The sequence below is a fragment of the Oculina patagonica genome, chromosome 9, assembly GCF_052425735.1.
Source record: "Oculina patagonica isolate OP01 chromosome 9, crgOcupat, whole genome shotgun sequence".
Taxonomy (NCBI): domain Eukaryota; kingdom Metazoa; phylum Cnidaria; class Anthozoa; order Scleractinia; family Oculinidae; genus Oculina; species Oculina patagonica.
In genome coordinates this window covers 17109082-17131306 of record NC_135766.1, presented here as the reverse complement: position 1 = coordinate 17131306, position 22225 = coordinate 17109082, and the positions used below count along the sequence as shown (strand labels likewise).

The following is a 22225-nucleotide window of genomic DNA, read 5'->3' as shown; positions in this document are numbered from 1 at the left end:
GCATGAAAGCGAAGCCGGAAGCTTAGCGCCCCTTCAAAGCGAGGCTAAGTGGCAGTTTTAAATTTCATGTCGGAAAAAATAATTGTCTTTACTAGTTACCCATGAATCCGTTGGTTTTAAGTATCTTGAAAACTTTAAAATGAACCCACCCCTTCCCCCCCACCAACCCAGTTCGACCCTCTTGAATCAATATTTCTCAAACTCATTAATAATTCATCAAGTTAAAACAAAGAAAACTATAACCGGGACGGTGGTTTGGAAACCCGATCTTAATTAGCATAGATTTATACGATTTTATTTCTCCGTTTACTCCGTACTTTTTGTTTCGATTGAGAAGATATATCAAACACTCGAGACAGTGTTTCATCGGCTATCCAAACACCTCGAATTTCGTCAAAAATACTCCGCTGCGCGTCGTATTTTCAACTATCTTTTCGGTGTTTGGATATCCCGATGAAACACTGCCTCTCGTGTTTGATATATTACTTGAACGGAAGCAACTGTTACGTTTTCTTTTAAGTCACAAAGATAAATTTGTAATTAACTTTTTCCTGTTAAGGTCGAACATGGCTTGTTATAAAATCAAATGCAAACATCGAACTCTTCCCAAGAAAGACCAGTAGACCCAGACAGCACCCATAAAGTAAATCCTTTTTTTATGAGCTTGCAACTTTATTTGCCCATGATTTGATACACCCCAAGATTTCCAGGGGAAGTAAGTTTCAAACATGGCGGAGCCAGCGAAGGAGCCAAGTGCCACTCGGTTACGGTTATCTTTGTGCGTGTGTAATAACTTGAGAATTGTAATAGTGAAATGTAATTATCATATTTATTAATTAACTTTATTTTATTTATTTCTTTATTATTTTTTTCCTAGTTCTCAAAATGTATGTAACTTCACTCTGTATATTAATGTTCTTTTTTGTAATTGCAATTTAAAAAAGAGAGTCACTCGAAAAAGACAGAACATTCTGGTATATTTAGGGATTTTTAGCAAATTTTGGGGATATTTTAGGATTTTTAGAAAAAAAGTGGGAATTTCCGGATAGATTTTTAGAGCATTTTTCGGGATACCGTATTTGTGTCTAGGCCTAGTTGAAAAATTGAACTGTTTCTACCCGGGCGGCGCGGCACATACCCCCTCTCCCTCCTCACCCCTGGGATCTCTGTGGATGCTTTGTGGATCTCTGTGGCATTTCTGCATTTACTTCTGGTCAGCGGTGATACAAAATGGCGGCCGTTCACGCTCGTCCTGTTTAGAACTGCAAGCAGCAACATTTCCTGTTAATTATGGTTGTCTGTCAATATTTCTTGAAAGGCGATTGTCGGTTTGGAGACAAGTGCCGTTATGAACATCCTTCAGGTTAGTTTATTCAAGTGTATAAATCGTTATTTAGCCGGCAGCATGAAACTTTATATGTGACCAATGCAAGCTCACTAGCTTCAGTTCAGTTTCACTGGTTTGCGTCTTACTCTCCTGTGATTGTTAGAAACGTAAGAGGCGGGAGGTGTACTTTTTGTTTCCTTTTTGAATCGCAAATTACATGTGGCTGGGCTTCATTTTACCAGAGAGCCTTGGCTGTTGTTGTACAAGACTGTTTGGGCACAGATGTCACGAGGGAGCATTTTACAAATTGGGTGGAGGGGGGCAGACTAGTGACCCCAGGAGGGGTACTCTGGCTTGTAAATGACGGGGATGATCGAAGGATTTTTTGGGGTTTGAAATTTTCGATTCCGGGATTTTTTTGGGTTGGAAAATTTGGCAAGTATTTTTTTGGGTGACTTGATTTAAATAGGGGATTTTTTTGGGTATTAAAAACGAACTTAAGTGCCTTGGCGTGGCCTATGCGTATTTATGGTATGATAAATAAACAAACACGTGCGTTCAATTTTTTATGATTTTCTTTGTGTTATATTATTGCCCCTTCTGGCAATTTAGGGGTAATTTGACAAGGGATTTTTTTGGGGGTTATTTTTGGTGGTCCAGGGATTTTTTTGGGTAATGTCGGAAGACTTAGGGATTTTTTGGGGTCCTGAGTTTTGCCTCCATTCGATCATCCCCGTCATTTACAAGCCGGAGTACCCCCCTCCCCCTGGGCTAGTGACTAGTGACTATATAACAATAAAGAATACCTGCTCCAAAATACAATGAGCTACAATTAAAAGTAAAAGAAAAATACTTAAATATTTACATCCAGCATGTACAGAAAGACCATTGGCATTATCTGCTGTGTGATAATTAACTTAAGTACTCAGGGTGCATTCTGTGTAGGTTACGAAGATCTCCAGCATGGATTTCAATTTTTGTGGCTTACTGTCGAACAATTGTCGTCAGCATATTTTAACTGGCGTTCAGAAGACCTTGGTGTAGACTTAAAAACCTTGGCGTCTTTTTGGCGTGGTGTGTACACAAAATGCATAAAGCTGGATGTGGACAAAACAGCCCAAATGGACCACCCTTAACAGCAGGGATGCAAAGGGGTATACAATCCATTGCTTGGTGCTACATACATGTATGTTTTGACCCAATCCATCGATCCACCGCTATTAATTTTTTGTCAAATCCGGATCAGTAATATTATTCTGAGAGAACATTTCGATATACAATTGAGGATAAAAATAAGCGAAAATAAGCCACGACGTTTCGAACTCATCTTGAGTTCATTATCAAGTAGGTATGAGTAAAATAATGGTCGAGTTAAGTTTAACCCTCGGACGTACAAGGGGGGGTGGATGCCACCCCCCCATAAGGTTTTTTCCAAATTTTGAAAAGAGGATTTAATCTACAATGCTGAAACTTTCAGTAGCTGTTCATTCATCCTTTACGGTAATTTTGATATGTCAACCATGTGTCCACGATATTTGACGTTGCCATGGCAACGTCATAAATACAGGCAGGTCTTGCCAAAAATCGTCATTTTTAACATTTTTCTTTATTTTTTCCAGTTTTTTGAAACAGAAGTGCAAGATTTGCTTATTTTTACATTCCATAAGCATTCTGGCTTGATTTTGCATCAATTTCCGTTATTTTGTAACTTTCTAAGAAAATGTTGAAATCCAAGATGGCGGATCCAAGATGGCGGCTCAAATGACGTCACGTGACGTCATATGACGTCACAGCCAATTAAAATTATGTCATCTTGTAGAGTAAGCTAAGGGCTTTCTTATCAGTGTAAAATAATCTCGCTACGCCTTAATATAACGAAAACTCCGGGGAGGGGTTCCATCCACCCCCCCCCCCCCTTGTACGATGGTGGGGGTGTGAGTTTGCTTGTACGTCCGAGGGTTAAAATAATTATAGAGGTGATAGAGTATATTAGAATATTTTAAAAGCAGTGTTTCGCGGTCAATAGCGTTCACAGTGTTAGTGCGTGCGGTATTTAATTAGGTAAATACTTTCGCACGTATCGAGTCCGCCTGCGTGTTTAGTGCTGGTTTTCTCTCGCAAATTATAAGCATTTCGTTCACTAAACAATCCAGTTTCCCTTGGCATTTCTTTAAGATGGAAAACATATTTCTTATGTCAGGACTCTCGACACCGTGGATTTCTTTTCAGTGCTTGCCAATTACAGAGGTTTTGTGTTCATCTATGCGCTGATGTAGATGTCGTGTGGTGTAACCCACATAATCAGCATCACACTGATCACATTTAAAAGAATAAACAACGCATTGACCGCGAAACACTGCTTTTAAAATATTCTAATATACTCTATCACCTCTATTTGCATTTAAACTTAACTCGACTGTTATTTTACTCAATTATCTACTTGATAATGAACTCAAGATGAGTTCGAAACATCGTGGCTTATTTTCCCTTATTTTTATCCTCAAGTAATATTATTACTTGCAAAAATTGTGGTATAGTTTCACTGCAACGGACTGGTTTTTTTTTTCTGGTACCAATTTTTTGATGCTGATTTCTATCACTGCTTGTCTATATGAAGGTAATTATAGCATTTTTCTCTTGAAGGTAAAAAGACAACAGTCTGTCCACATTTTTTGAATGGACATTGTCGTTTTGGTGACAAATGTTGGAATGAGCATCCTAGAGGTGGAGGTAATTAATAATAGTTCATAGTTCATAGTAATTTTTCTTGGACAATTCTGCCCAAGGGGGAAAGGCGCAATGAGGTTAACACTATATGAAGCACCAACGCGTGAAACAAGGCCAGACCATGACACCAGGAACTCCATGCCCTACTCTTTGTGATAAGGGTGTGGGTTCTTTAACGTCCCCTGCTGACCATATAACACTGAAGATACAGGAGACGGGACCTACGGTTTATCGTCCTTATCCGAGAAGACTAGAACATCTAACCATTTGCGGATGTCATATTGCAAAGGCAGCACGTTCTCCTCAGTTATTTTAAGACCCTGAGTGTTGGTCCGGTCTGGGAGTCGAACCCGAGACCTCCCGCACAGCAGTCTGGCGCTCTACCAACTGAGCTAGCCGGTCGGTGGTTGAATAATATTAAGAAGAATTTTTAGTGCTTGTATCGACCTGAGCTACACAGCTAATCTCTGCCCAATGATAATATAATTAGAAAACATAAAAAGCTAATTCCTTTGGGTAAGGAATTTATAACTATTTAGTGATACTTGAAAGAACTGATTTGAATTTTCCATTCAAGACCTCATTGTTTCAGTGTAAGTCATCTTTATTAACCCAGGTTAATTAGACTGAGTGTGCTTCTGTTCACCAGGTTAAACTGTCTTAAAGAGTTCCAGTTTTTTTTTTCAATTTTAACCAACATGTGTAACCATAGACAATATTAAAAGTAATAATTGTAAAGCTTATTCAAACAGGACACAACAACAGATACTAATTATTGTGGTAGAAAAACTTTGTTTATCGTGATTTAAAATTCTGGCATTATCTTTGTGTATTATGTTATGCGAGGAATCTTCAGAGTTGAAGCTTTTGTTTAATTTGTGAGGATTGTTTAATATGCATTTTGTCTGGGAGCTCAACATTAAGATGGAGAGAGGGGAGGAAAGTGAAAATACTTGTCATTATCTTAACTAAAAAAACTTGGCTTATGCCTTTAGAAGCTTTTGAGGGAGCATTTTACAAATTGGGGGGGGCAGGCTAGTGACTTTCAGAAGTGGGGGGGGCTTTAGAGACTCTGCTCTGTTATTTTTTTTCAGAAATATTGAGGGGGGCTAAGCCCCCCTCAGCCTCCCCCTCCCCCCCATGCTCTCTGGTCCCTATCTGGAAACAGAGGGCAAAAAGCCATGCTGTAGAACTTTATGCCACTGAAAAATTCCTATTTATTATTTTATTTTATTTTAATATAAGGCAAAGGTAGTTTTGGACAGCAGCAGCAGCAGTCATCATTTGAAGGAGGGTTCAGACAGAGTAGTTCCAATAGGGGTGGGCAGTGGAGCAGGTCCTATCACAACAATCAGGTATTTGAAAACACTCATGCTGATAGTAAAGTTTCATGGCCATTTACAGTCATGCTAGTCAAGCACTCCTCTCAAAGGAATTGGCCACTCACTCACTCAATCCTCTTCATGCCCTTGGGCACATAAGGCTGTTACCAGAGTCCGCCACTGCTGCCTGTTCTTTACCTTGCTGACTCCGCTTGCCCGCATCTCTTTTTCAACTGTCCTTCGCCAGGTCTCTTTTGGTCGTCCCCTTGCTCTTATGCCATTAAATATGTGAAATCACTTGAATGCATTATTGTGCATTCTGCATTCCTCTAAGTGCAATATTCAAAATTTGGTACCAACATGTATGCAATTCTAACTTTGATTTTGGTAATTAATTTTAATTCACTTACAGTGCTGGAAATTACTGTCGGTCATCGGACATTGTTCAATCAAATATGCCAAAATGTCTGGCCAATTTGAAATATGTTCGGACATGATGTCTGAGAACTTACGTGAAGTACATCTTGGAAAATTTGTAACATGTTTGATTTGAAATGCGAATTAATGTCCAACCAATTTTCTTATAATTTTATGTCCGTTCATAATAGAAGTTTGGAAGGACACATGTCCTTTTAAGTAAGAAAACTTATTTCCAGCACTGACTTACATTAAATCTACATTAATAACATAGGAACAGTACAAGAGAATTTTGGATTAAAGCTAATTTTAAGTGGTATGATTTAACTGTGAAAACTGTTCAGGCTTACAGTTTTTCAAAAACGCATATCGCAATCCATTTTTAATTAATTTTTTCCAATTTTTGTCCATCCATTCATTCTTTTGTAGCTGTGTTGAAATGTTCCTTCACTGTTTTAAGTGGGTATTTAATGTAATCTTTTACTCCGGTGGCCATAATTTTCAAATATCTAAATTTGGCTAAAAGCCATGACACAGTTCCAATACTGGAAAATTGTTAGGGTCTGTAATGTGCCAGCATCCAGTCCTTTTCTCCTCAGTAAAATGCTACTGACAGTACTAACAAGAGTTAACTTCATGTATAATGTGCGGCATTGACAAGCCACCTGAGCTGGCCCCCCCAATTTATTACATTGCAACTGACTTAAACCTGAAGTCATCTTCACTTTGTAGAATCGATTTGAAGCTTTATCCTCTGGACCAAGAGACACATTTGGAGGTCAACATTCCAAAGCTACAGATGGCGAACAAACAATATCTCAAATAAAGTAAGACAGAAATAAAAATAATATGTTACGCTAACTAGCTTAAGGAGAAAAACTAGACTAGTGCAAAAGACGTTTCCATTGTAATCCAACTTCACTTAGATGAATACAAATAATGCAAGATATTTGTTTAATACCGTAGTTTTAATTGGTAACATGTGCCATTCAGTTATTTTTTATCCGCTGCCATGGAAACCATTAGCATGTGTCCTTCTCATTCTTTGCTTTTTAAGGTCTAAAATCAGATATAAAACTCTTATTAGACTGTTTTGCAAAATTGTAGTGGTAAGATTTTTTCTCGTTAGACATGTTGATCTTTCTGTCCATTTATCATCAGTTATGATAGTGGAGGGGAACAGGGGGGAGCACAGGAGAAAAGGCGCGGGAAGTGGGAGAAGGGAGGGCAAGAAGCGGGATTCCTAAGGTGGCAGAAAAACCGAGAGAAAACAAGTAAAATGTTGCAACATTTCATTATGTTTCACAATAGATTTGAGGTAAAGACGTGGGAGTTAACTATTCGGAAAGCGGCAGTAAAAGCCATGGGAGGCGGGAGGTTTAGATCCTCCTGTCCCCCTTCACACCTTAGTACAGAACAACTTATAAATTTATTTGCGATGTACTCTCAAAGTGCTAAAGAGCTGATCATCATATTTTTAATTAGAAACTTAAATTATTTTCTTTTTTAAATTTCCTTTTGTCAAATATTATTGGAGTTTGCAGCTGATAGTGCATTTTTGTTTAAATCATTTCTGTTTTTCAACAGAAAAACAATAGAAAATGACATGGAAATTTGGGCACCGTCCAAACAGTGGCCTCTGTCATGCTACACATACACAAAGGAAGAACCCTGTTTACAAGGCAAGTTTTATGCTGTGTACAACTGTGATCTAATTAACAAGAGCTCGATATTTCTATTGGGTCATACTAAATAAGGCCAAAGGCCGAGTTGACAATCACCTCCTAGAAATTCACAAGCGAATTATCTATTGTAGTTGTGGGTCAGTGGTAGAATTCTAAGTAAATTCTCTTCAAATATTAACGAATTGATTAAAAAAAAATATGTCTATTTTATCACATAGTTTTTATCCGTCGAAGACAGCAGATTGACTTTCAATAACTTATAATTTTAAATAACTTTTACCAAATAATGCCTTTTACTATTTTATGATACCTACAGTTTTTGATAATACTGATGAAGGGTAATACATCCGAAATGTCTGTGTTCTAAGTACAATTTACTAAGTCGCTAATGGTAATAGGCTGTATAAAGAAAAAAAAGTAATATTTGCTCCACATGTTCATAAAGTAATTAGAATAAAAGTTAACCCCTAGCATATAAATTGGTATCAAAAATATTATTTATTTTTCAGGTAATTAGTTATCATTTAAAAGCCATGTCCGTGACCGGTCATGCAAAATGACCAGCAAACCGAAACTTTGTCTGGACAAATTGTCATCTTGACCAAACATTGTCCATTGACCGGCTGTTATTTTGAGCCCTGGACTATAAAAGCTTCATGCTTTAGCGAAATCACGCTCGGACTGAATTATCATATGAAACTTTCATTAAGTGTTTCCACCAGCTGATTATTTCACTCAACAACTTCTAGTTTTTAACTTGCAAAACAGTGACTGCTCTTCTTTAATTTTTCTGACAAAATGAATAACCAGTGAATGTTTTTAATAAAATAATATAACCTTCCTCCGAAACTTCAGATGAACAGGAAATGAAACAATCATACTGCAAATAACATACTAAAATTTACATTACTTTGTCAATTATGTCAAAATCCCAGCAATGTCTTCATTTGTCATATTTGTTTGTGCCCAGGTTTGTTGGACTTTTCTGCTGAAGAAATCCGTCTTGAAGCGTACAAAGCCAATGCTGAAGGAAAGGCGGATACTTATGTAAGTATACTATTAAGCCTGTTTCTCGCAATAATCGCCCCTAGCATTTCTATCACCACTAGATAGATAGACAACTTTATTTAAAGAGGGTAGCACGTAACAGAAATTCTGATAAACTTGTGGCCCTCTAACGTCTAACATCTGCGGCGATTGGGGCGATCCAGTGGCTTGGATCGCCTGTGTTTTTATATCTTTCTAGCTGCTCTTTCCCTTCTTCGCCATAAAACTGCAATAACTGAGAAGTTAGGAGGCCACGAGTTTGCTCTTCTGTTGAAGGCTGCCATTGTGTTGGATTTAGGGCTTTCAATGATTGTTTTTCATAGGTCATCGGGAGTTCTTTCAGTTATTGTAAAATTGAAATTACTAAGACACCAAATTACTTACTCCCTTGTACTTTTTGTAATCAATTAATTAACTCAGTGTTCTTTTGATTCACAGCAACAAGGGCTGAAAGATCTTATCAGTGCAAACCAGCTGAGAAGACATCAGTTAAGCCAAATGTCTGTCTCTCAGATTGTAAGTAACTAAATTTGTCATTTCCCTTATTAATAAAGATTTGCTTTGCAGCACATCTATTTGACATTTTGACCAGTGAAAACTCATTCAACAACACGTACGATCAGTAACAAGACAAAACAATCAGTAACAAGACCTAAAATAGGTAACAATCCAGTACCATGGTGGAACAACAATAAGAAAACTAACAAACTGTAACAGTCACTGACAATCCGTAACAATTCAATTTAAGTAGTGATTCATTTAGCATATCTTGTAAAGCAAATTTGAGAGTAAGTAAACTATTGACAAGAGATCCCAATGATGACTTGCGTTTTACCTAATATCCTCATAAATCAATCAATCAATCAATCAATCAATCAATCAATCAATCAATCAATCAATCAATCAATTTATTAAAGACATGGAGCGGGATGAGGTTGCCCTCTCTATCCGAGCTGGAGGCTCATGTAAAAAGCATATGACAAATTTATAATTAAAATAAAGCACAGAACAATGAGAACTAGTATAAATAATTAATTATAAAAATAATTATTAGATTACAATATTTTTGATTAAAAATATTAAAATGTACAAATGCTTTAACTCACCCATCGGGCCCATGAGGACTCTTGAGGCCGGTGATGACGTACGTTAGCTTTATGAAACTGACAGGTGTACTTTTGGTCACTAGAGGTTATTGGAGAGTATTTTGTTAATTGTGGTTGTCCTGGTGGGAGTAATCTTGATAGAAGACTGTATGTTGTAACATTAATCAAAATTGGCCGGACTGAAGGTGAAAGTACATGTAGGTACATGCGGTAACTATAGAGCTGTTTTCAATGGAGTGTCGTAAAGCCAAAACCAAAGTAATCACTCTTCTCAATCACAAAGAACACAGACAATCCAATGAACCAATGAAAACGCGAAGCAAATACATGTAGTCGGCACGAAGCGCGGGAAAACGTGTGTGAGCGATTCACGACTGGTTTTGGTTTTACTTCTGATTGGCTGAGAAAGTGGCGCGAGTGTTTTAAACCAATCACTGAGCGTAGTAATGCAAAACCAATGCAAACGCGAATTACTTTCGACACCCAAGTGAAAACCGCTCTAATTGATTAATTTGTTGAAACTTTCGATTTATACTTTTATCAGCAAGAAGAGATCAAGAAGCAGACCAAACTCCAGGGTTCACAAGCTATGAATGCAGGATCGTCAATGCAGCAGGCAAGCACAGGTGGCTTTCTCAGTGGCAGTGCACCTTTTGGCCAATCTGGAGGGAGTTTTGGAAGTGGAGGCTCTGTTATCCAATCAGGTGGCTTCTCAGCTGTTGCCAACACATCTAGCCAGTCGGGCCTGTTTGGATCAGGAAATGCTGCAAACCAGTCAGGCCTGTTTGGATCAGGAAATGCTACCAACCCGTCAGGCCTGTTTGGATCAGGAAATGCTACAAACCCGTCAGGCTTGTTTGGATCAGGAAATGCTACCAACCAGTCAGGCCTGTTTGGACAGAGCAGCGTTTCAGGACCTACAGGAAGTGTCTTTGGCAACAATGCCAACTTAACCAACCAGACAATGAGTGGAATTTCAAGTTCTTTCCCTGCAACTAACCAATCAGGAGGCTTGTTTGGTACAAGTACTGACCAATCAGCTGCTAGTAGTGGTTTGTTTGGTGCAAAAACGGAATTAAAACCGGGACTGTTTGGTTCAGCATCACTAACAACGTCGAGTGGTCTTTTTAGCAATGGGCCTCAACTGCAAAAAGATAGTGGAACCATTTCTGCAAATCCCATTGCTCCAAACAATTTAGTGGTAAGTGCATTTTATATTTCACCTGGTGTTATTTTCTCCGTTTCAATATGCAGTCGAAGCTCTCGCAAGCGGACACCCTCGGGACGCGAAAAAAGTGTCCGTAACTGGAGCTGGCCGCTTACGAGAATGGTTCTCGTAAGCGGCCACTAGAGGTGTAGGGGATAGATGGCCGCTTACGGGAGCTTGCCCAGCGAAATGTAATGTAACCAGATGTGGATGACGACAAAACAAACAATGAAATATGGTACTGTAATTACTGCAAAATCACTGTGACGAACGGCGTTGTGAAGTTGATTGATAAAAACAAGATACAGAGGTTGTTGAAAGGATTTTCTTTAGGGTGTCCGCTTACGGGAGCTTAAAAACAAAGAAAAAGTCTAAGTCATAATCTCTGAAAGTGTCTGCGGCCTCTAACGGGAATGTCCGCTTACGAGAATGTAAAAATACGGAGTTTGTATGGGAGTTAAAACAGTGTTTCAAACAAGGTGGCCGTAAGTAGAGCTGTCCGCTTTCGAGTGTGTCCGTAGAGAGCTTCGTCTGTACCAACATTGTGACTTCTTCTTTGTCTATAACTGAACACTAGCTGGCTCATCTCAATAATCACATCTGCAGTTTGTACCATTCACCACCGACTTTTGTAACCGCAAAAATTGATAAACCCTTTGAGACAGAATGTATAGTCAGAGCAATTACTTTGTTGGAGTAACCCCGTTTTCAAGATTAAAATTGTCATTTGTGCATTTACTCTGTATCCATTTTATTCCTTTTAGTGTTGAGATTTTCTTTCGCTTTTGTTTTCTCTACAGAAATCCACCTCAGAAACATCTTCATCTAAGGAACAAACAACTCCAGTGACTCCTGTATCATTAACTTGTAGTGAAGAAGATATGCAGGCCTTTATGGCGGACAGTTTTGTGCTGGGCAAGATACCAGAGTGTCCTCCTCCATTAGAATTATGTTAACAAAGTAACTTGAGTTTGAAGAGTTGAGTTGGAGACAGTAAGAGCTGCTGTGTAGGATACACACTCCGTAAAGGTGCACTGTTGGCATGCATTTACCGTTGCAGTCTGGGAACTGCCAATAACAGTCTTTTGAGTTTGTCGACTCAAAAGTTCTCTAAAAGTCATAAATCATCATGGCATGATCAGTTGCTTAATTAGGAACATCAAGACTAAAACTGCCAGCCCAGTCTGGAAAGCATAACGTCACCATACCATACTGTCGATAAAGTTACAATTAATTTTACATGAACAACAAGGTTGAGAGTTCATGCACATGAACGCTTTCAGAAAAAGCAGTTGTTCATGTTGTGGAAGTTTAAGAATTATGATTATGAAATCCATTTCATTCTGCAACTCCCCCCTCGGTAAAAGAAAAAGGAAAAAAATCAAAACCATGCTTGAAAGTTCTGGCTAGTAGAAAATTGGTTTTTGTTTCCAGTAGAATCAAAGCTGTCACTAGCCATTAGGCTAGTTAGAAAGAAAGTTAGCCTCAAGCCCTGATAGGTTCAAGTACTGTCATTCATATTAAACTAGAAATCTCCAAGGTGAAATTTCGTGTGGCTGTGTAGCGCATATAGTTAGTTCATAGAAATGTTAAAAATGAAAATGTTAAATGCGCCGATGATTGAAAGTTTTTCCCAGACGTTTCGGGGCTACTGTCCCTTCTTCAGTGGCAAATGTAACGCCAGTCAACGGAAAAAAGCACGTACGCGTGATCAATGTTTGAAATTAAAAATAACAAATTAAACGTACGCCACGGGCGTGCGCGCTTTTTAGAGTGAACATAACAGATTAAATAAAGCCAAAGTCCACATTCAAGCCACGAGGTCGCAGAGTCTTGTAGCGGAAAATAAGCTTTGCCTCAAGCCGTTTTCTTTCCATGGTATCAGTTAGTCCGGCACGGAGCACTGACACAAGCATGTCTTTGTGCTATGTCCTGGCAGATTAAAATGTTCAGCCACTGGAGTATCGCTTTGTGTGGTGATGGATCTTAAGGGGGGGAAAAAAAAAAAAAAAAAAAAAAAAAAAAAAAAAAAAAAAAAAAAAAAAAAAAAAAAAAAAAAAAAAAAAAAAAAAAAAAAAAAAAAAAAAAAAAAAAAAAAAAAAAAAAAAAAAAAAAAAAAAAAAAAAAAAAAAAAAAAAAAAAAAAAAAAAAAAAAAAAAAAAAATAAAAATAAAAAAAAAACACACACCTCAAAAAAAAATACATAGAGCCTCCTTTAAAAGTGTTCTCTAAACCTATCAGCCAGTGGTCGGCCAGTTTAACATTTACATTTTAACATTTCTACTGTCATTCATGCCAGGTATAATTCTGACTTGTCATCGACTCCAGTTCACAGTGCAATGAACATAGTACACACTATATAATTATCTTAAGGTAACCCCAACACAAGTTTGCTCAGTCTTTTGTCACTTATTTTATCAGGCATTCTGAGTGGAGGTGGGGTAAACTGGTAAAGGAAAGAGAGGTTGCGCAGCGGTTACTGGTCACAAAAAAAAAAAAAAAAAAAAAAGAAAAAAAAAAAGAAAAAAAAACAAAAAAAAAAAAAAAAAAAAAAAAATAAAAGCCCAAAAAAAAAAAATATGCAAGAAGATGATGTCGCCGTCATCATCATCATCATCATCATCATAATCATAATCATCATCACCATAATCATGCCATCATCATCATCATCAGTCCCTAAACGCACCATGGGACGCATAAGGCCTCATGATAATAAATATAACAACTAATACCAGTATTAATAATAATATTTTGCATTGAAAAGAGTAGTGCAACAAGAACAAGAAAATACTGACAATAGTTGCATAACTGTTCACACATGTACAATATTTATTATTTATAATAAAGTTTGTAGGTACGTTTAAAATTATTGTTTTTTATACTTATTTTTTTAATTATTACATAGGATATTTCCCTCTGTTTTAATTTCCTTACACAAGTTATTTGCATTTCACCGAGTCTAAGAAAACATAATGACTTTTTTGTCAACTACTATTTTACATTGTACTTTGTACTTTACGGTGCAAAACAACTTAAGAAGTTCCACTGTATTAAATGAGATCCATGGCACGTTATATATTTCACATAACTTTCCAGTGCACATTGTAGGCTGGCTTCAGCATGCTCTAAACTACACATGCTTTAAACTCTCATGAAACAGAGATTAAAATAACCTAAAGGTAATAAAATTCTAAAAAGTTTTTCACAGAACAACTTAAGTTAGCAACCTCATTCCAAAGGTCTCCCTTCTTCCCATGAGAGAGGGGACAGGAAGAAGAGACACCCTGGGAACGAGGTTCTGCCCAAGTTAGCTTTTTGACTATTTAGCAACTTGGCATGAAAATGGACAGGCCAGACACCCTTTAAATACATGCCACAGTACCCTGATATAATTACAGTCAACTCCTGCCTTGCAGACACCTTGCGTATATGGACACCCTGTTATTATGGACAGTTGAAGTCCCAGCGAATAAGAATTACTTAAAATAACTCGTGCTTCAGTAAACTAGACTTTCACTATTGCGGACACCAAATTGTGGTCCCGAAGGTTTCTGTTATAGCGAGAGTTGACTGTACCTAAGAATAACTTAAAAGTTAAAAACTATATTAAAGTGTAGTGATCCATACTGTATAAATCAGGGCAAAGAATAAAATTATATTTTTTTCTAAAAAAATATTACCTGAACTACAGTTGCACCTCATACTAGGCCATTTTCGAGCGACCGTGAAAGGCAAACTTTTTTCTGCGTTTTCTCACGGTAAACATTCAAGTTTGTCTAGACAAACTGTCGCGTTTACAGTAAACCATTTAACGTTGATTAACGTAAATACTCTCAAAATAAAAATAAAAAAAAACAACGGATCGCGTCACAACAACAATGTCGCTTCTGTCGACATTCATTGGAAAATGTCGACGCAAAGTTTTCAAAACATTGTTTCTGAGAAACACACCGGCGGAGCTGTCAAACTTGACATTTGACGCCACAAACGTGAATTGGCTCAGTTGAAAACGCGACGGTTTGTCTAGTCAAACTTGAATGTTACCCTGAAAAACGGGAAAAAGTTGCCTTCACGGTCGTCGAAATGGTAGTAACTAGGCCCTTACTGGCACCAGGGTCGTTACGTTTTCATGCATAAAATTCAACTGTAGCTCATTTGAAAATAGTTAGAACTAAATAATTATCCTAGCAACTTCCACTTCCAGTAATTTACAGACTTTCAGAGTAATCGTATAAAAGTGTTTTGCACACTTCATACACAGCAAACTGAATTCCGATAGTGGGTGCGACCTGCATGACAAAAAGTGATGAAAGACCTTTAGCAGTTTACGTAATATATCAAACAGGAGCCACAGTGTTTCATCTGAATATCCATACACCAAGAAGAGAGTTGAGAATAAAGGATATTCCGAGTAGCCAATCAGCGCACGCCAAAAGCGCTATCCACTGTTTTAGTATATACTAATCATCCAATTGTAGAAAGTTAATTCTATACAGTATTAATTACTATTTTAATTTATTAATAAATCCTTAGGAGATAACTGTGTAAAGAGAAGTGAGTGAAATAAATGTCTATAGTTATTATTTTGAGTATTCATTTGCATGAATGTTGTAGTTACCTTTAAAAGATTAGGCCACATTCCTTTGAACAGTCCACGTATTCCTTCAGTTTTAACAATCACATTAAAAGCATGCCATGTTGAGTTGTATTTAAACAGTTCACCAGTTGCACCTTTCATCTGCATTCGACGACGCACCACATCAAGGGGGTAGGTACCTGTTAAATTACATTGTACACTATCAATCAGCTAGTAAGCTCAGTTTAGCTTGCACTTTTCCCTATTTTGCTAATTATAATACAATTTGTGCACACGTACCCAATGCAGATTAGTATAGAATGTAATACAACCAAATAAACTGACACTTCCTTGGTGGGGCTTGCTTCAGTGACAAGAAATTTAAAAAAGCTGTTTACAAATAATTAATTTATAAAAAATACAATTCAAATACAACAACACTTGACTAAAGAAATACCGGTAAAGTTTGAACAATTTGAGCCTTGTTTCTCAGGAAAACAGAATAATAATTGCATTTACTAACTATAGCAGCATTTAATTGATTTTCAAAGTAAAATGTACTGTACAATGCATGCACTAATTTACTTGTCTTGTTTTAGGAAGAGAAACTTTTATGCAAGTTATTCAATTTTCAGGATTCAAAAGTTGTTCATAGATGTATCAGGATGGTGCATTTGTCTCTTGTTTGAAGAAGATAGGCTCTGAGTGTTTGCAGTTATTTATTTATTTTTTTTTCATTTTACTTGTGACAGGTTTTGGAATTTAACTTTGATTCCACATTTCCTCAGCTTTTTTGCATCATCAAATTTGAGCAATTTTAAGAAAGACAAGTGTAAACAATATATATTTCGCCCCCCGTTTTTGGCGCAGGGGGGTTAATTTTTAACCATTAAAAAATTTTTATTTTTTAAAAAAAAAATTAAAAAAAATTAAGAAAATTAAAAAAAGAACCCGGCGTACGGGGCCCGGCGTTTAATCGAGAAAATACTAAATAAAAACTTGATGTTATAAAAATTTCCTGTAGAAGGTTAACCCACCGGATTGTGCTACAGCACCAGCAACTGCTCCACAAGAGAGTTTGATGACGACAGGTAAGTCTCCTTCATGTGTTAGCACCCTTAACTTGTGTCCACCCGCCTGAGCATGGTAATATGTCATTACATAGCCTATGACAACAAAGTTGATAACAGTACAGTTAGCATCCAGGGCCGGGTTGTTCGAAAGACGATTAATGCTAACCCAGGATTAGAGGAATGATCAAGATTTCAATTTCTCTTGTTTTACCCCCTTTTTTTTTTTTTTTTCTTTTTTTTTAAAAAAAAAAAATTTTTTTATTTTATTAAAATCAAAAAAAAAAAAAAAAAAAAAAAACAATACAAACTAAAAAAAGGGGCCACGGAAGGCGCGTCGCACTGAAGGGTTTTCCATAGCTGATGTTTTGTTAAGTTTGAGATTGGTCCATGTCGAAACTGGGGACAAAAAATATTAACGGAAAACCTCAAAGAAATGTTATTAACTTGAAATCAAATTTCATGCTAATCCTGGATTAGCTTAATCGTACTTTGAACTACCGGGCCTAGACATCCTCTTTAAAAGAAGGTAAAGGTAAGGTGAAGCGTTAAGCCTGCATGCGAGCCTAGTGACACATCAGGCCCATCAACCTAGTGGAACCTGTGAGTTATTTAGTCCTCATAGTTCTCATGTCACCAGAGTTGACGCTGTTACACTGAGCCATCTGGCCGGCATGGTTTCAAATGAAAAGCGCCACTCAAGTTATGCCATACCTTTTAAGCTCTCGTAAACTGCAAAATTTAGTCCTATGTAAGGTGCTATCCCCTGTAAAATGCAAAAAGAAAAAAATATTAGCAATGGTGAATTGAAGAACATTAGTTTTGCTGGCCACTGAAGCCAGTAGCTATTAATTGTACTGATAAATTTATGTTACTTGGTGAGAAATCTGTAACCCAAAAAATGCTGAAAATATTATTATAATTAATAATTGCTTGAATGCAAACTTTAGGTACAACAAACCTTTTTAACATATTTTTATTTTTACTAAATTAATTACTTACTATTAATGATGGTCCTAGTCCTCGGAATAGAGCCCCACTAAATAATCCACCTTCTTCTCTGACAATGGTAACACATGCATGTCGTATATTTCTATGAAGGGCAATTGAACACAAAATTGAATGAGTCCCTTTCCCAGAAATATAGTTATGCTGGAAATCCAATACCCAACAGTGTTAACTTTTTTTTTTTGCCACTCACAAGAAATAGCTCTAGCACGCCTTACATGCCTATATTGTCAGTCTTAGTTATCTGGAGGCACATCTCACCTATAACGTCTCTCACTTCCTTCTCCTTGAACAGCTAATCTTGTCCTTTGTAAAAAAAAAATAGATTTTAATTAGTGACTGCATGACTGTAAAAGATGGTTTTTTTACAAGGTGCATTTCAGGAAATCCAAAATCCAATACTGTGTGTTTTGTAGCGGGGGAAGTGGGTGGGGGGTCTCAAAAGCTTACATTTTAAAAGGAAAGTACTAAAGCTGATGATGCTAAATTAGAAATTTTTAGAGGGGTGGGGTGAGGGGTGGGTGGGTTTCAAACCAAAAATCCTTCTGTGCAGGAAGTATGGACACTGAAATGTACATCACAAGACTAAAGACATAGTACTTAAATAATATTAAAATGATTGTCTTGTACAGTCATGTACAGCGCTTTCAATAAGACTTGGCACCCACCAAACTTCCAGCTAGCGCACAGGTATTCGGTTCATGAATCACCAGCTGGAAGTCATGCAGCACCTATAGCAATAACAGCTAGAGAGCTTTCTAAATATTGCTCTCCAATGGGTGCAACATAAGGATAGACACTACCTACTTTAAATGTTTTTGAAAGCCCTGATTGTAATTATAAGGGGGCTGTTGAGAAGCTGAAGGCAGTTCAGGCTGACTCAGTTTAGTATCACCCAACTAGAGGACTAAATGCAAATCCTGCATTTTGATTGGCTACCCCACAAGAGGACTATTAGTAATAGTCATCAAGTAGCAATCGAGTGTGACGCTTTCTTTTGTTTTATTCCCAAATAAATATTTTTTTAACTTGCATTTGCTAACTTTATTATTGCTTTTTTCTGTCCGACTAGTTGGGTGATACTGAAACAATTAGACCCTTCGCCCTCAAGGGCCACAAATCACTAGCCCATTCGGCCCGCCTCATGGGCTATTGACTTGTAGCCCTTGCGGGCGAAGAGTCTAATTAACCACTCAGTACTTAACAATTGGTTCATGCTTTAGCGTGCTCCATCGAGTTATGGAGCACGTGGGAAGTTTGGAGAGCACGAGAGAAGCATCGCCTCAGGCAACTCTAGCTTCTTGAGTGCTCTCCAACCTTCCCAAGTGCTCCATAACTCGATGAAGCACCTGTAGCTAAAAGCATGAACCAATTGTTTTATAACATTGCCGGTGGAATTGTGCATCAAAACCGGCCGCGGGGAAAGTCGAGTAATAAATTACACATGTACAAGTTTACACGATTGGAGCAGTTTGTGTCAAATGGCTGATAAATTGACTAAGTTTATACGGTGGCAGAGCGAAGGAAAAAAAGGACAAAAACAGCAAATACTGCAGCTGTTGATTCTGAGGTTAGTTTTCGCTGAATTAAAATTAAAATGTTCACTCCCGAGTGGAAGAAAATTAAAACAAAACAACCTCGAACAGCCGAACAGATTCCAAGGGTTAAAAGAGTCAAAGAATTCGGTTCCATGCTTAGTTTTAAGTATTTTTGTGGACCGATTTTATTTGTAATTGATGTAAATAAACATTTAATTTTGAAAATGGTAGTTGAATGAAGCGCCCGATGAAGTAATTTTTTCCCAAGCGGCAAAATCGCAACAGAGCCGTAGACGCTTTCGTGTAATGCTTAAAACGCGAAAACTTTCGTCATGCAGCTTAAGTTTTTAGTGCCATCGAGCTGTTGTCATTCATGGTTGGCCCATTCTTCCACGTTAGGGCCATGAAAAAAATGATTTTCATCCTTCGAGACTCGCTCGTTAGTTGATGTTGTTTGAATGAAGAGAAGCACACAAACAACTTCGATGGTAAAATCGAATTTATTTTCTCTTTCGCTCTCCGTCTCGTAATAAGAAACAGCTTACCTTGTAGCTCGTATCCTTAAAAAAAAATATTAAAGGATTCACTTTTCATATTCCGAAGATAATATGTCATCGCTTTCGCAAAACACAGCGTATGAGCTTCACTCAGTGAGATTTTCACTCGTCGATTATGTCATCAGCGTGCTCCATTGGGATTTTGAGCACGCTTACGTATACTGAATTTGACTGCGTGGCTCTGCTAGCTATGTTATAAATTCCACTTGTTATCAACTTTGGATGCATTTTTTACTATTTTGGCTTTTATTTTAACATGACTTCTAGTTTACATACCTAATTAAATCAAGAGGATATGTGACTGTGGAAGACACAATTCCTGCCATTGCACCAGCTGTGAGCCTCATGATCGGGTGCTGTTCTCTTGTGTCTTCAGGAATTTTTAACAGCTGCATCATTGAATACAATATTTCATTCAAAACTAGCATTGGTAGGTATATTGCAATTCTTGAGTTTTGATTGGTCAACAGGCAATGGTATATTGAGCTCATGTACCATGGACCAGAAAACTGGTGCATGCGTCAAGAGAACAGCCACTGGGAGCCCAAATATTGTAATTCTTTGGCTGTTTTTAATAAAACAATAATTATTCTACTCGCGCTTGTTGGATATGAGAAAGTTATAGCCAACTTCACACTTTGTGCCTTGTTGGCTATCTACCATCTCACGTCATCCAACGCTTTCTATACATTTTTATAATACATTTATATAATATTTAAATTTATTAGAAACCTTGAAATCAGACTATAAGCACCAGTACAACTTTACAATCTATAGTTGTTATGCTTTTGATTATCGCATTTTATACAAAATGAATCTCGTACCGATAATCAACCTGTCAGTCAAATTGGAACCACAAAGTTTCAGTGTTATATGTCCTGTTATATTTTGTTATAACCTGCGATTGCTCATTTTACATACTTTCTTGAACTCTTCATAGGCAGCGAACTGCACAGCTGTGTATGGGACAATTCTCACAATATTGGTTCCATTTCCCTAAATGAAACAAAAAATTTGTTAGCAATAAATAATTCACCCCTTGCATTTTTCCCAAATGAATCAAACCCAGATGTTGACTCTAATTTTAATTACATCACTGTTCACATAATTTTAATTTTTCAGCAAACTTTCTTGAAACCCACTCCAGAAACATCATTACATTCTTTATTACCCAGACTGTCCAACCATCCTGACTTAGCCCATTGCAGGGTACCCCCCCCCCCCCCCCCGCATGTCGCCGGTACCCATTTATACACCTGGGTGGAGAGAGGCACTTTGAGAGTAAAGTGTCTTGCCCAAGAACACACACAATGACCCCGGCAAGGCCTTGAACCCGGACCGCTCGATTCAGAGTCCAGCACGCTAACCATTCGGCCATCCCGCCTTCCACAATGCATCACTGATCAGCATCATCAGTATTACAAATATGTATTAATTAATATTTCATGTACGTCTGATGTGTGCCGTGACAGAACAATGAGATATCGCATACCTCTCCCCCCCCCCCGAGATAATGTTCAGTTTCCAATGCACAAGGGACTGTTTACTTGGAGGGTAGGGGGGTATGATATCACCATTGTTCTGTCACTGCAGACAAACATGAGATTAATTAATATATAATTCAATTTACAATTACCTTGAAATAGCCATACAGTCCTTCATCTCTCCCAATTTTCACCAAGGTTTGCGTTACACTGGTATATCTTGCCTCAGTGACTTGAATCTAGAAGGAAAGTAAGCTTGGGGTTTTCTACGGCTCCGGCTCGTACTTTTGATGAAGAGAAAACACACAAACAAACTACAAAACAACCAGTGTTACCTGTAGCAGCATTTTAACCCTTTCCAAGGGAGAAACACATGTTCTAGAAACTCCGCCAGCTACCCCACCGGCGACAAGATGAATCAATTGGTCCTTGGGAATATATTTTTCCCACCATATCGCATCACGGGAGGCAGTGGTACTCATACTAAATTAATTTTGGCGCGCGAAATTGAGGATTGGTGATTCAGTGGAAAATGATATATTGCGAAAAATGTCGTGTTGTTATGTCATATCTGTCAAAAATATGAAAAAGCTACAATCACGAATGCAACACTAAGATGAACGAAGCCAAAGTCGAAGGAAGTTTGAGCCTTGGTGAGCCGATTGCCGACGGTCAGCTAGCTCATTCTAAGCGAGCAGTTGATTGGACCATATTCACTTCCGGAATAATTCGGTTCGAAGAATTTACCGGAAGTGTGAGAAGACGTGACTTCTGGCTCGTTTCTGCAACTGTAACGAAAAATCTTTAATACCCCTGCTTTGGAGCAATAAAAACTATTAACAGGACTGTTTGCATCCAGGTTTACTATTCGTTATTGTCAATTTTTTACCATTTTTTAAAAAAATCTTTTCTCGACTCATCGCTCTCCCACATACTTTTGTATCCGGAGCCGGCTACCAGCCCTTGAAAAATGACAAACAGAAATTCTACCTTTTTTTTTTTGATTCAGTAAAATAGTTCTTTTTTATTAATTGTAAAAGATTACAGTGTTCGTGTATGAATCCAATGCCTTATTCCAACAGAATTTGTAAATTTCCGTCTTGAGTAAATTGGTGCAATATTTGTGACGCACGGGCAATGCGTTGGAGTTGACT

At 37.6% G+C, this 22225-nt stretch overlaps 2 protein-coding genes across 2 annotated transcripts; one reads left to right on the top strand and one right to left on the bottom strand.

Annotated features, from left to right (window-relative positions):
- Positions 1 to 1203: 1203 nt before the first annotated feature.
- On the top strand, positions 1204 to 12818 carry LOC144666960 (uncharacterized). Its single transcript, XM_078528410.1, has 9 exons — positions 1204 to 1363; positions 3971 to 4057; positions 5300 to 5409; positions 6526 to 6620; positions 7381 to 7475; positions 8449 to 8525; positions 8964 to 9041; positions 10176 to 10832; positions 11639 to 12818. The coding sequence occupies exons 1-9, from the start codon at positions 1291 to 1293 to the stop codon at positions 11792 to 11794; spliced, it is 1428 nt and encodes a 475-aa protein (XP_078384536.1). The 5' UTR covers positions 1204 to 1290; the 3' UTR covers positions 11795 to 12818.
- Positions 12819 to 14935: 2117 nt separating this feature from the next.
- On the bottom strand, positions 14936 to 21870 carry LOC144665527 (uncharacterized). The gene is made up of 10 exons (XM_078526759.1): positions 21407 to 21870; positions 21224 to 21310; positions 20509 to 20583; positions 19864 to 19976; positions 17754 to 17798; positions 17487 to 17577; positions 17199 to 17250; positions 16452 to 16580; positions 15457 to 15614; positions 14936 to 15127 (listed from the first exon to the last, which is right to left on the bottom strand). Exons 1-10 carry the CDS (start codon positions 21551 to 21553, stop codon positions 15047 to 15049), a joined length of 978 nt encoding a protein of 325 aa, XP_078382885.1. The 5' UTR covers positions 21554 to 21870; the 3' UTR covers positions 14936 to 15046.
- Positions 21871 to 22225: the final 355 nt, after the last annotated feature.

What these genes read in the sequence shown, in the direction of transcription:
- LOC144666960 (XM_078528410.1), top strand. Translation starts at nt 1,291, where the DNA reads ATGGTTGTCTGTCAATATTTCTTGAAAGGCGATTGTCGGTTTGGAGAC. An exon ending in TGAGCATCCTAGAGGTGGAG is followed by an intron (nt 4,058 to 5,299) that starts GTAATTAATAAT and finishes TTTTAATATAAG; the next exon opens with GCAAAGGTAGTTTTGGACAG. An exon ending in TTGCTCCAAACAATTTAGTG is followed by an intron (nt 10,833 to 11,638) that starts GTAAGTGCATTT and finishes TTTTCTCTACAG; the next exon opens with AAATCCACCTCAGAAACATC.
- LOC144665527 (XM_078526759.1), bottom strand. Translation starts at nt 21,553, where the DNA reads ATGAGTACCACTGCCTCCCGTGATGCGATATGGTGGGAAAAATATATT. An exon ending in AGTTTACGAGAGCTTAAAAG is followed by an intron (nt 16,581 to 17,198) that starts GTATGGCATAAC and finishes TTGTTGTCATAG; the next exon opens with GCTATGTAATGACATATTAC. An exon ending in TGGTGCTGTAGCACAATCCG is followed by an intron (nt 15,615 to 16,451) that starts GTGGGTTAACCT and finishes GTAATTTAACAG; the next exon opens with GTACCTACCCCCTTGATGTG.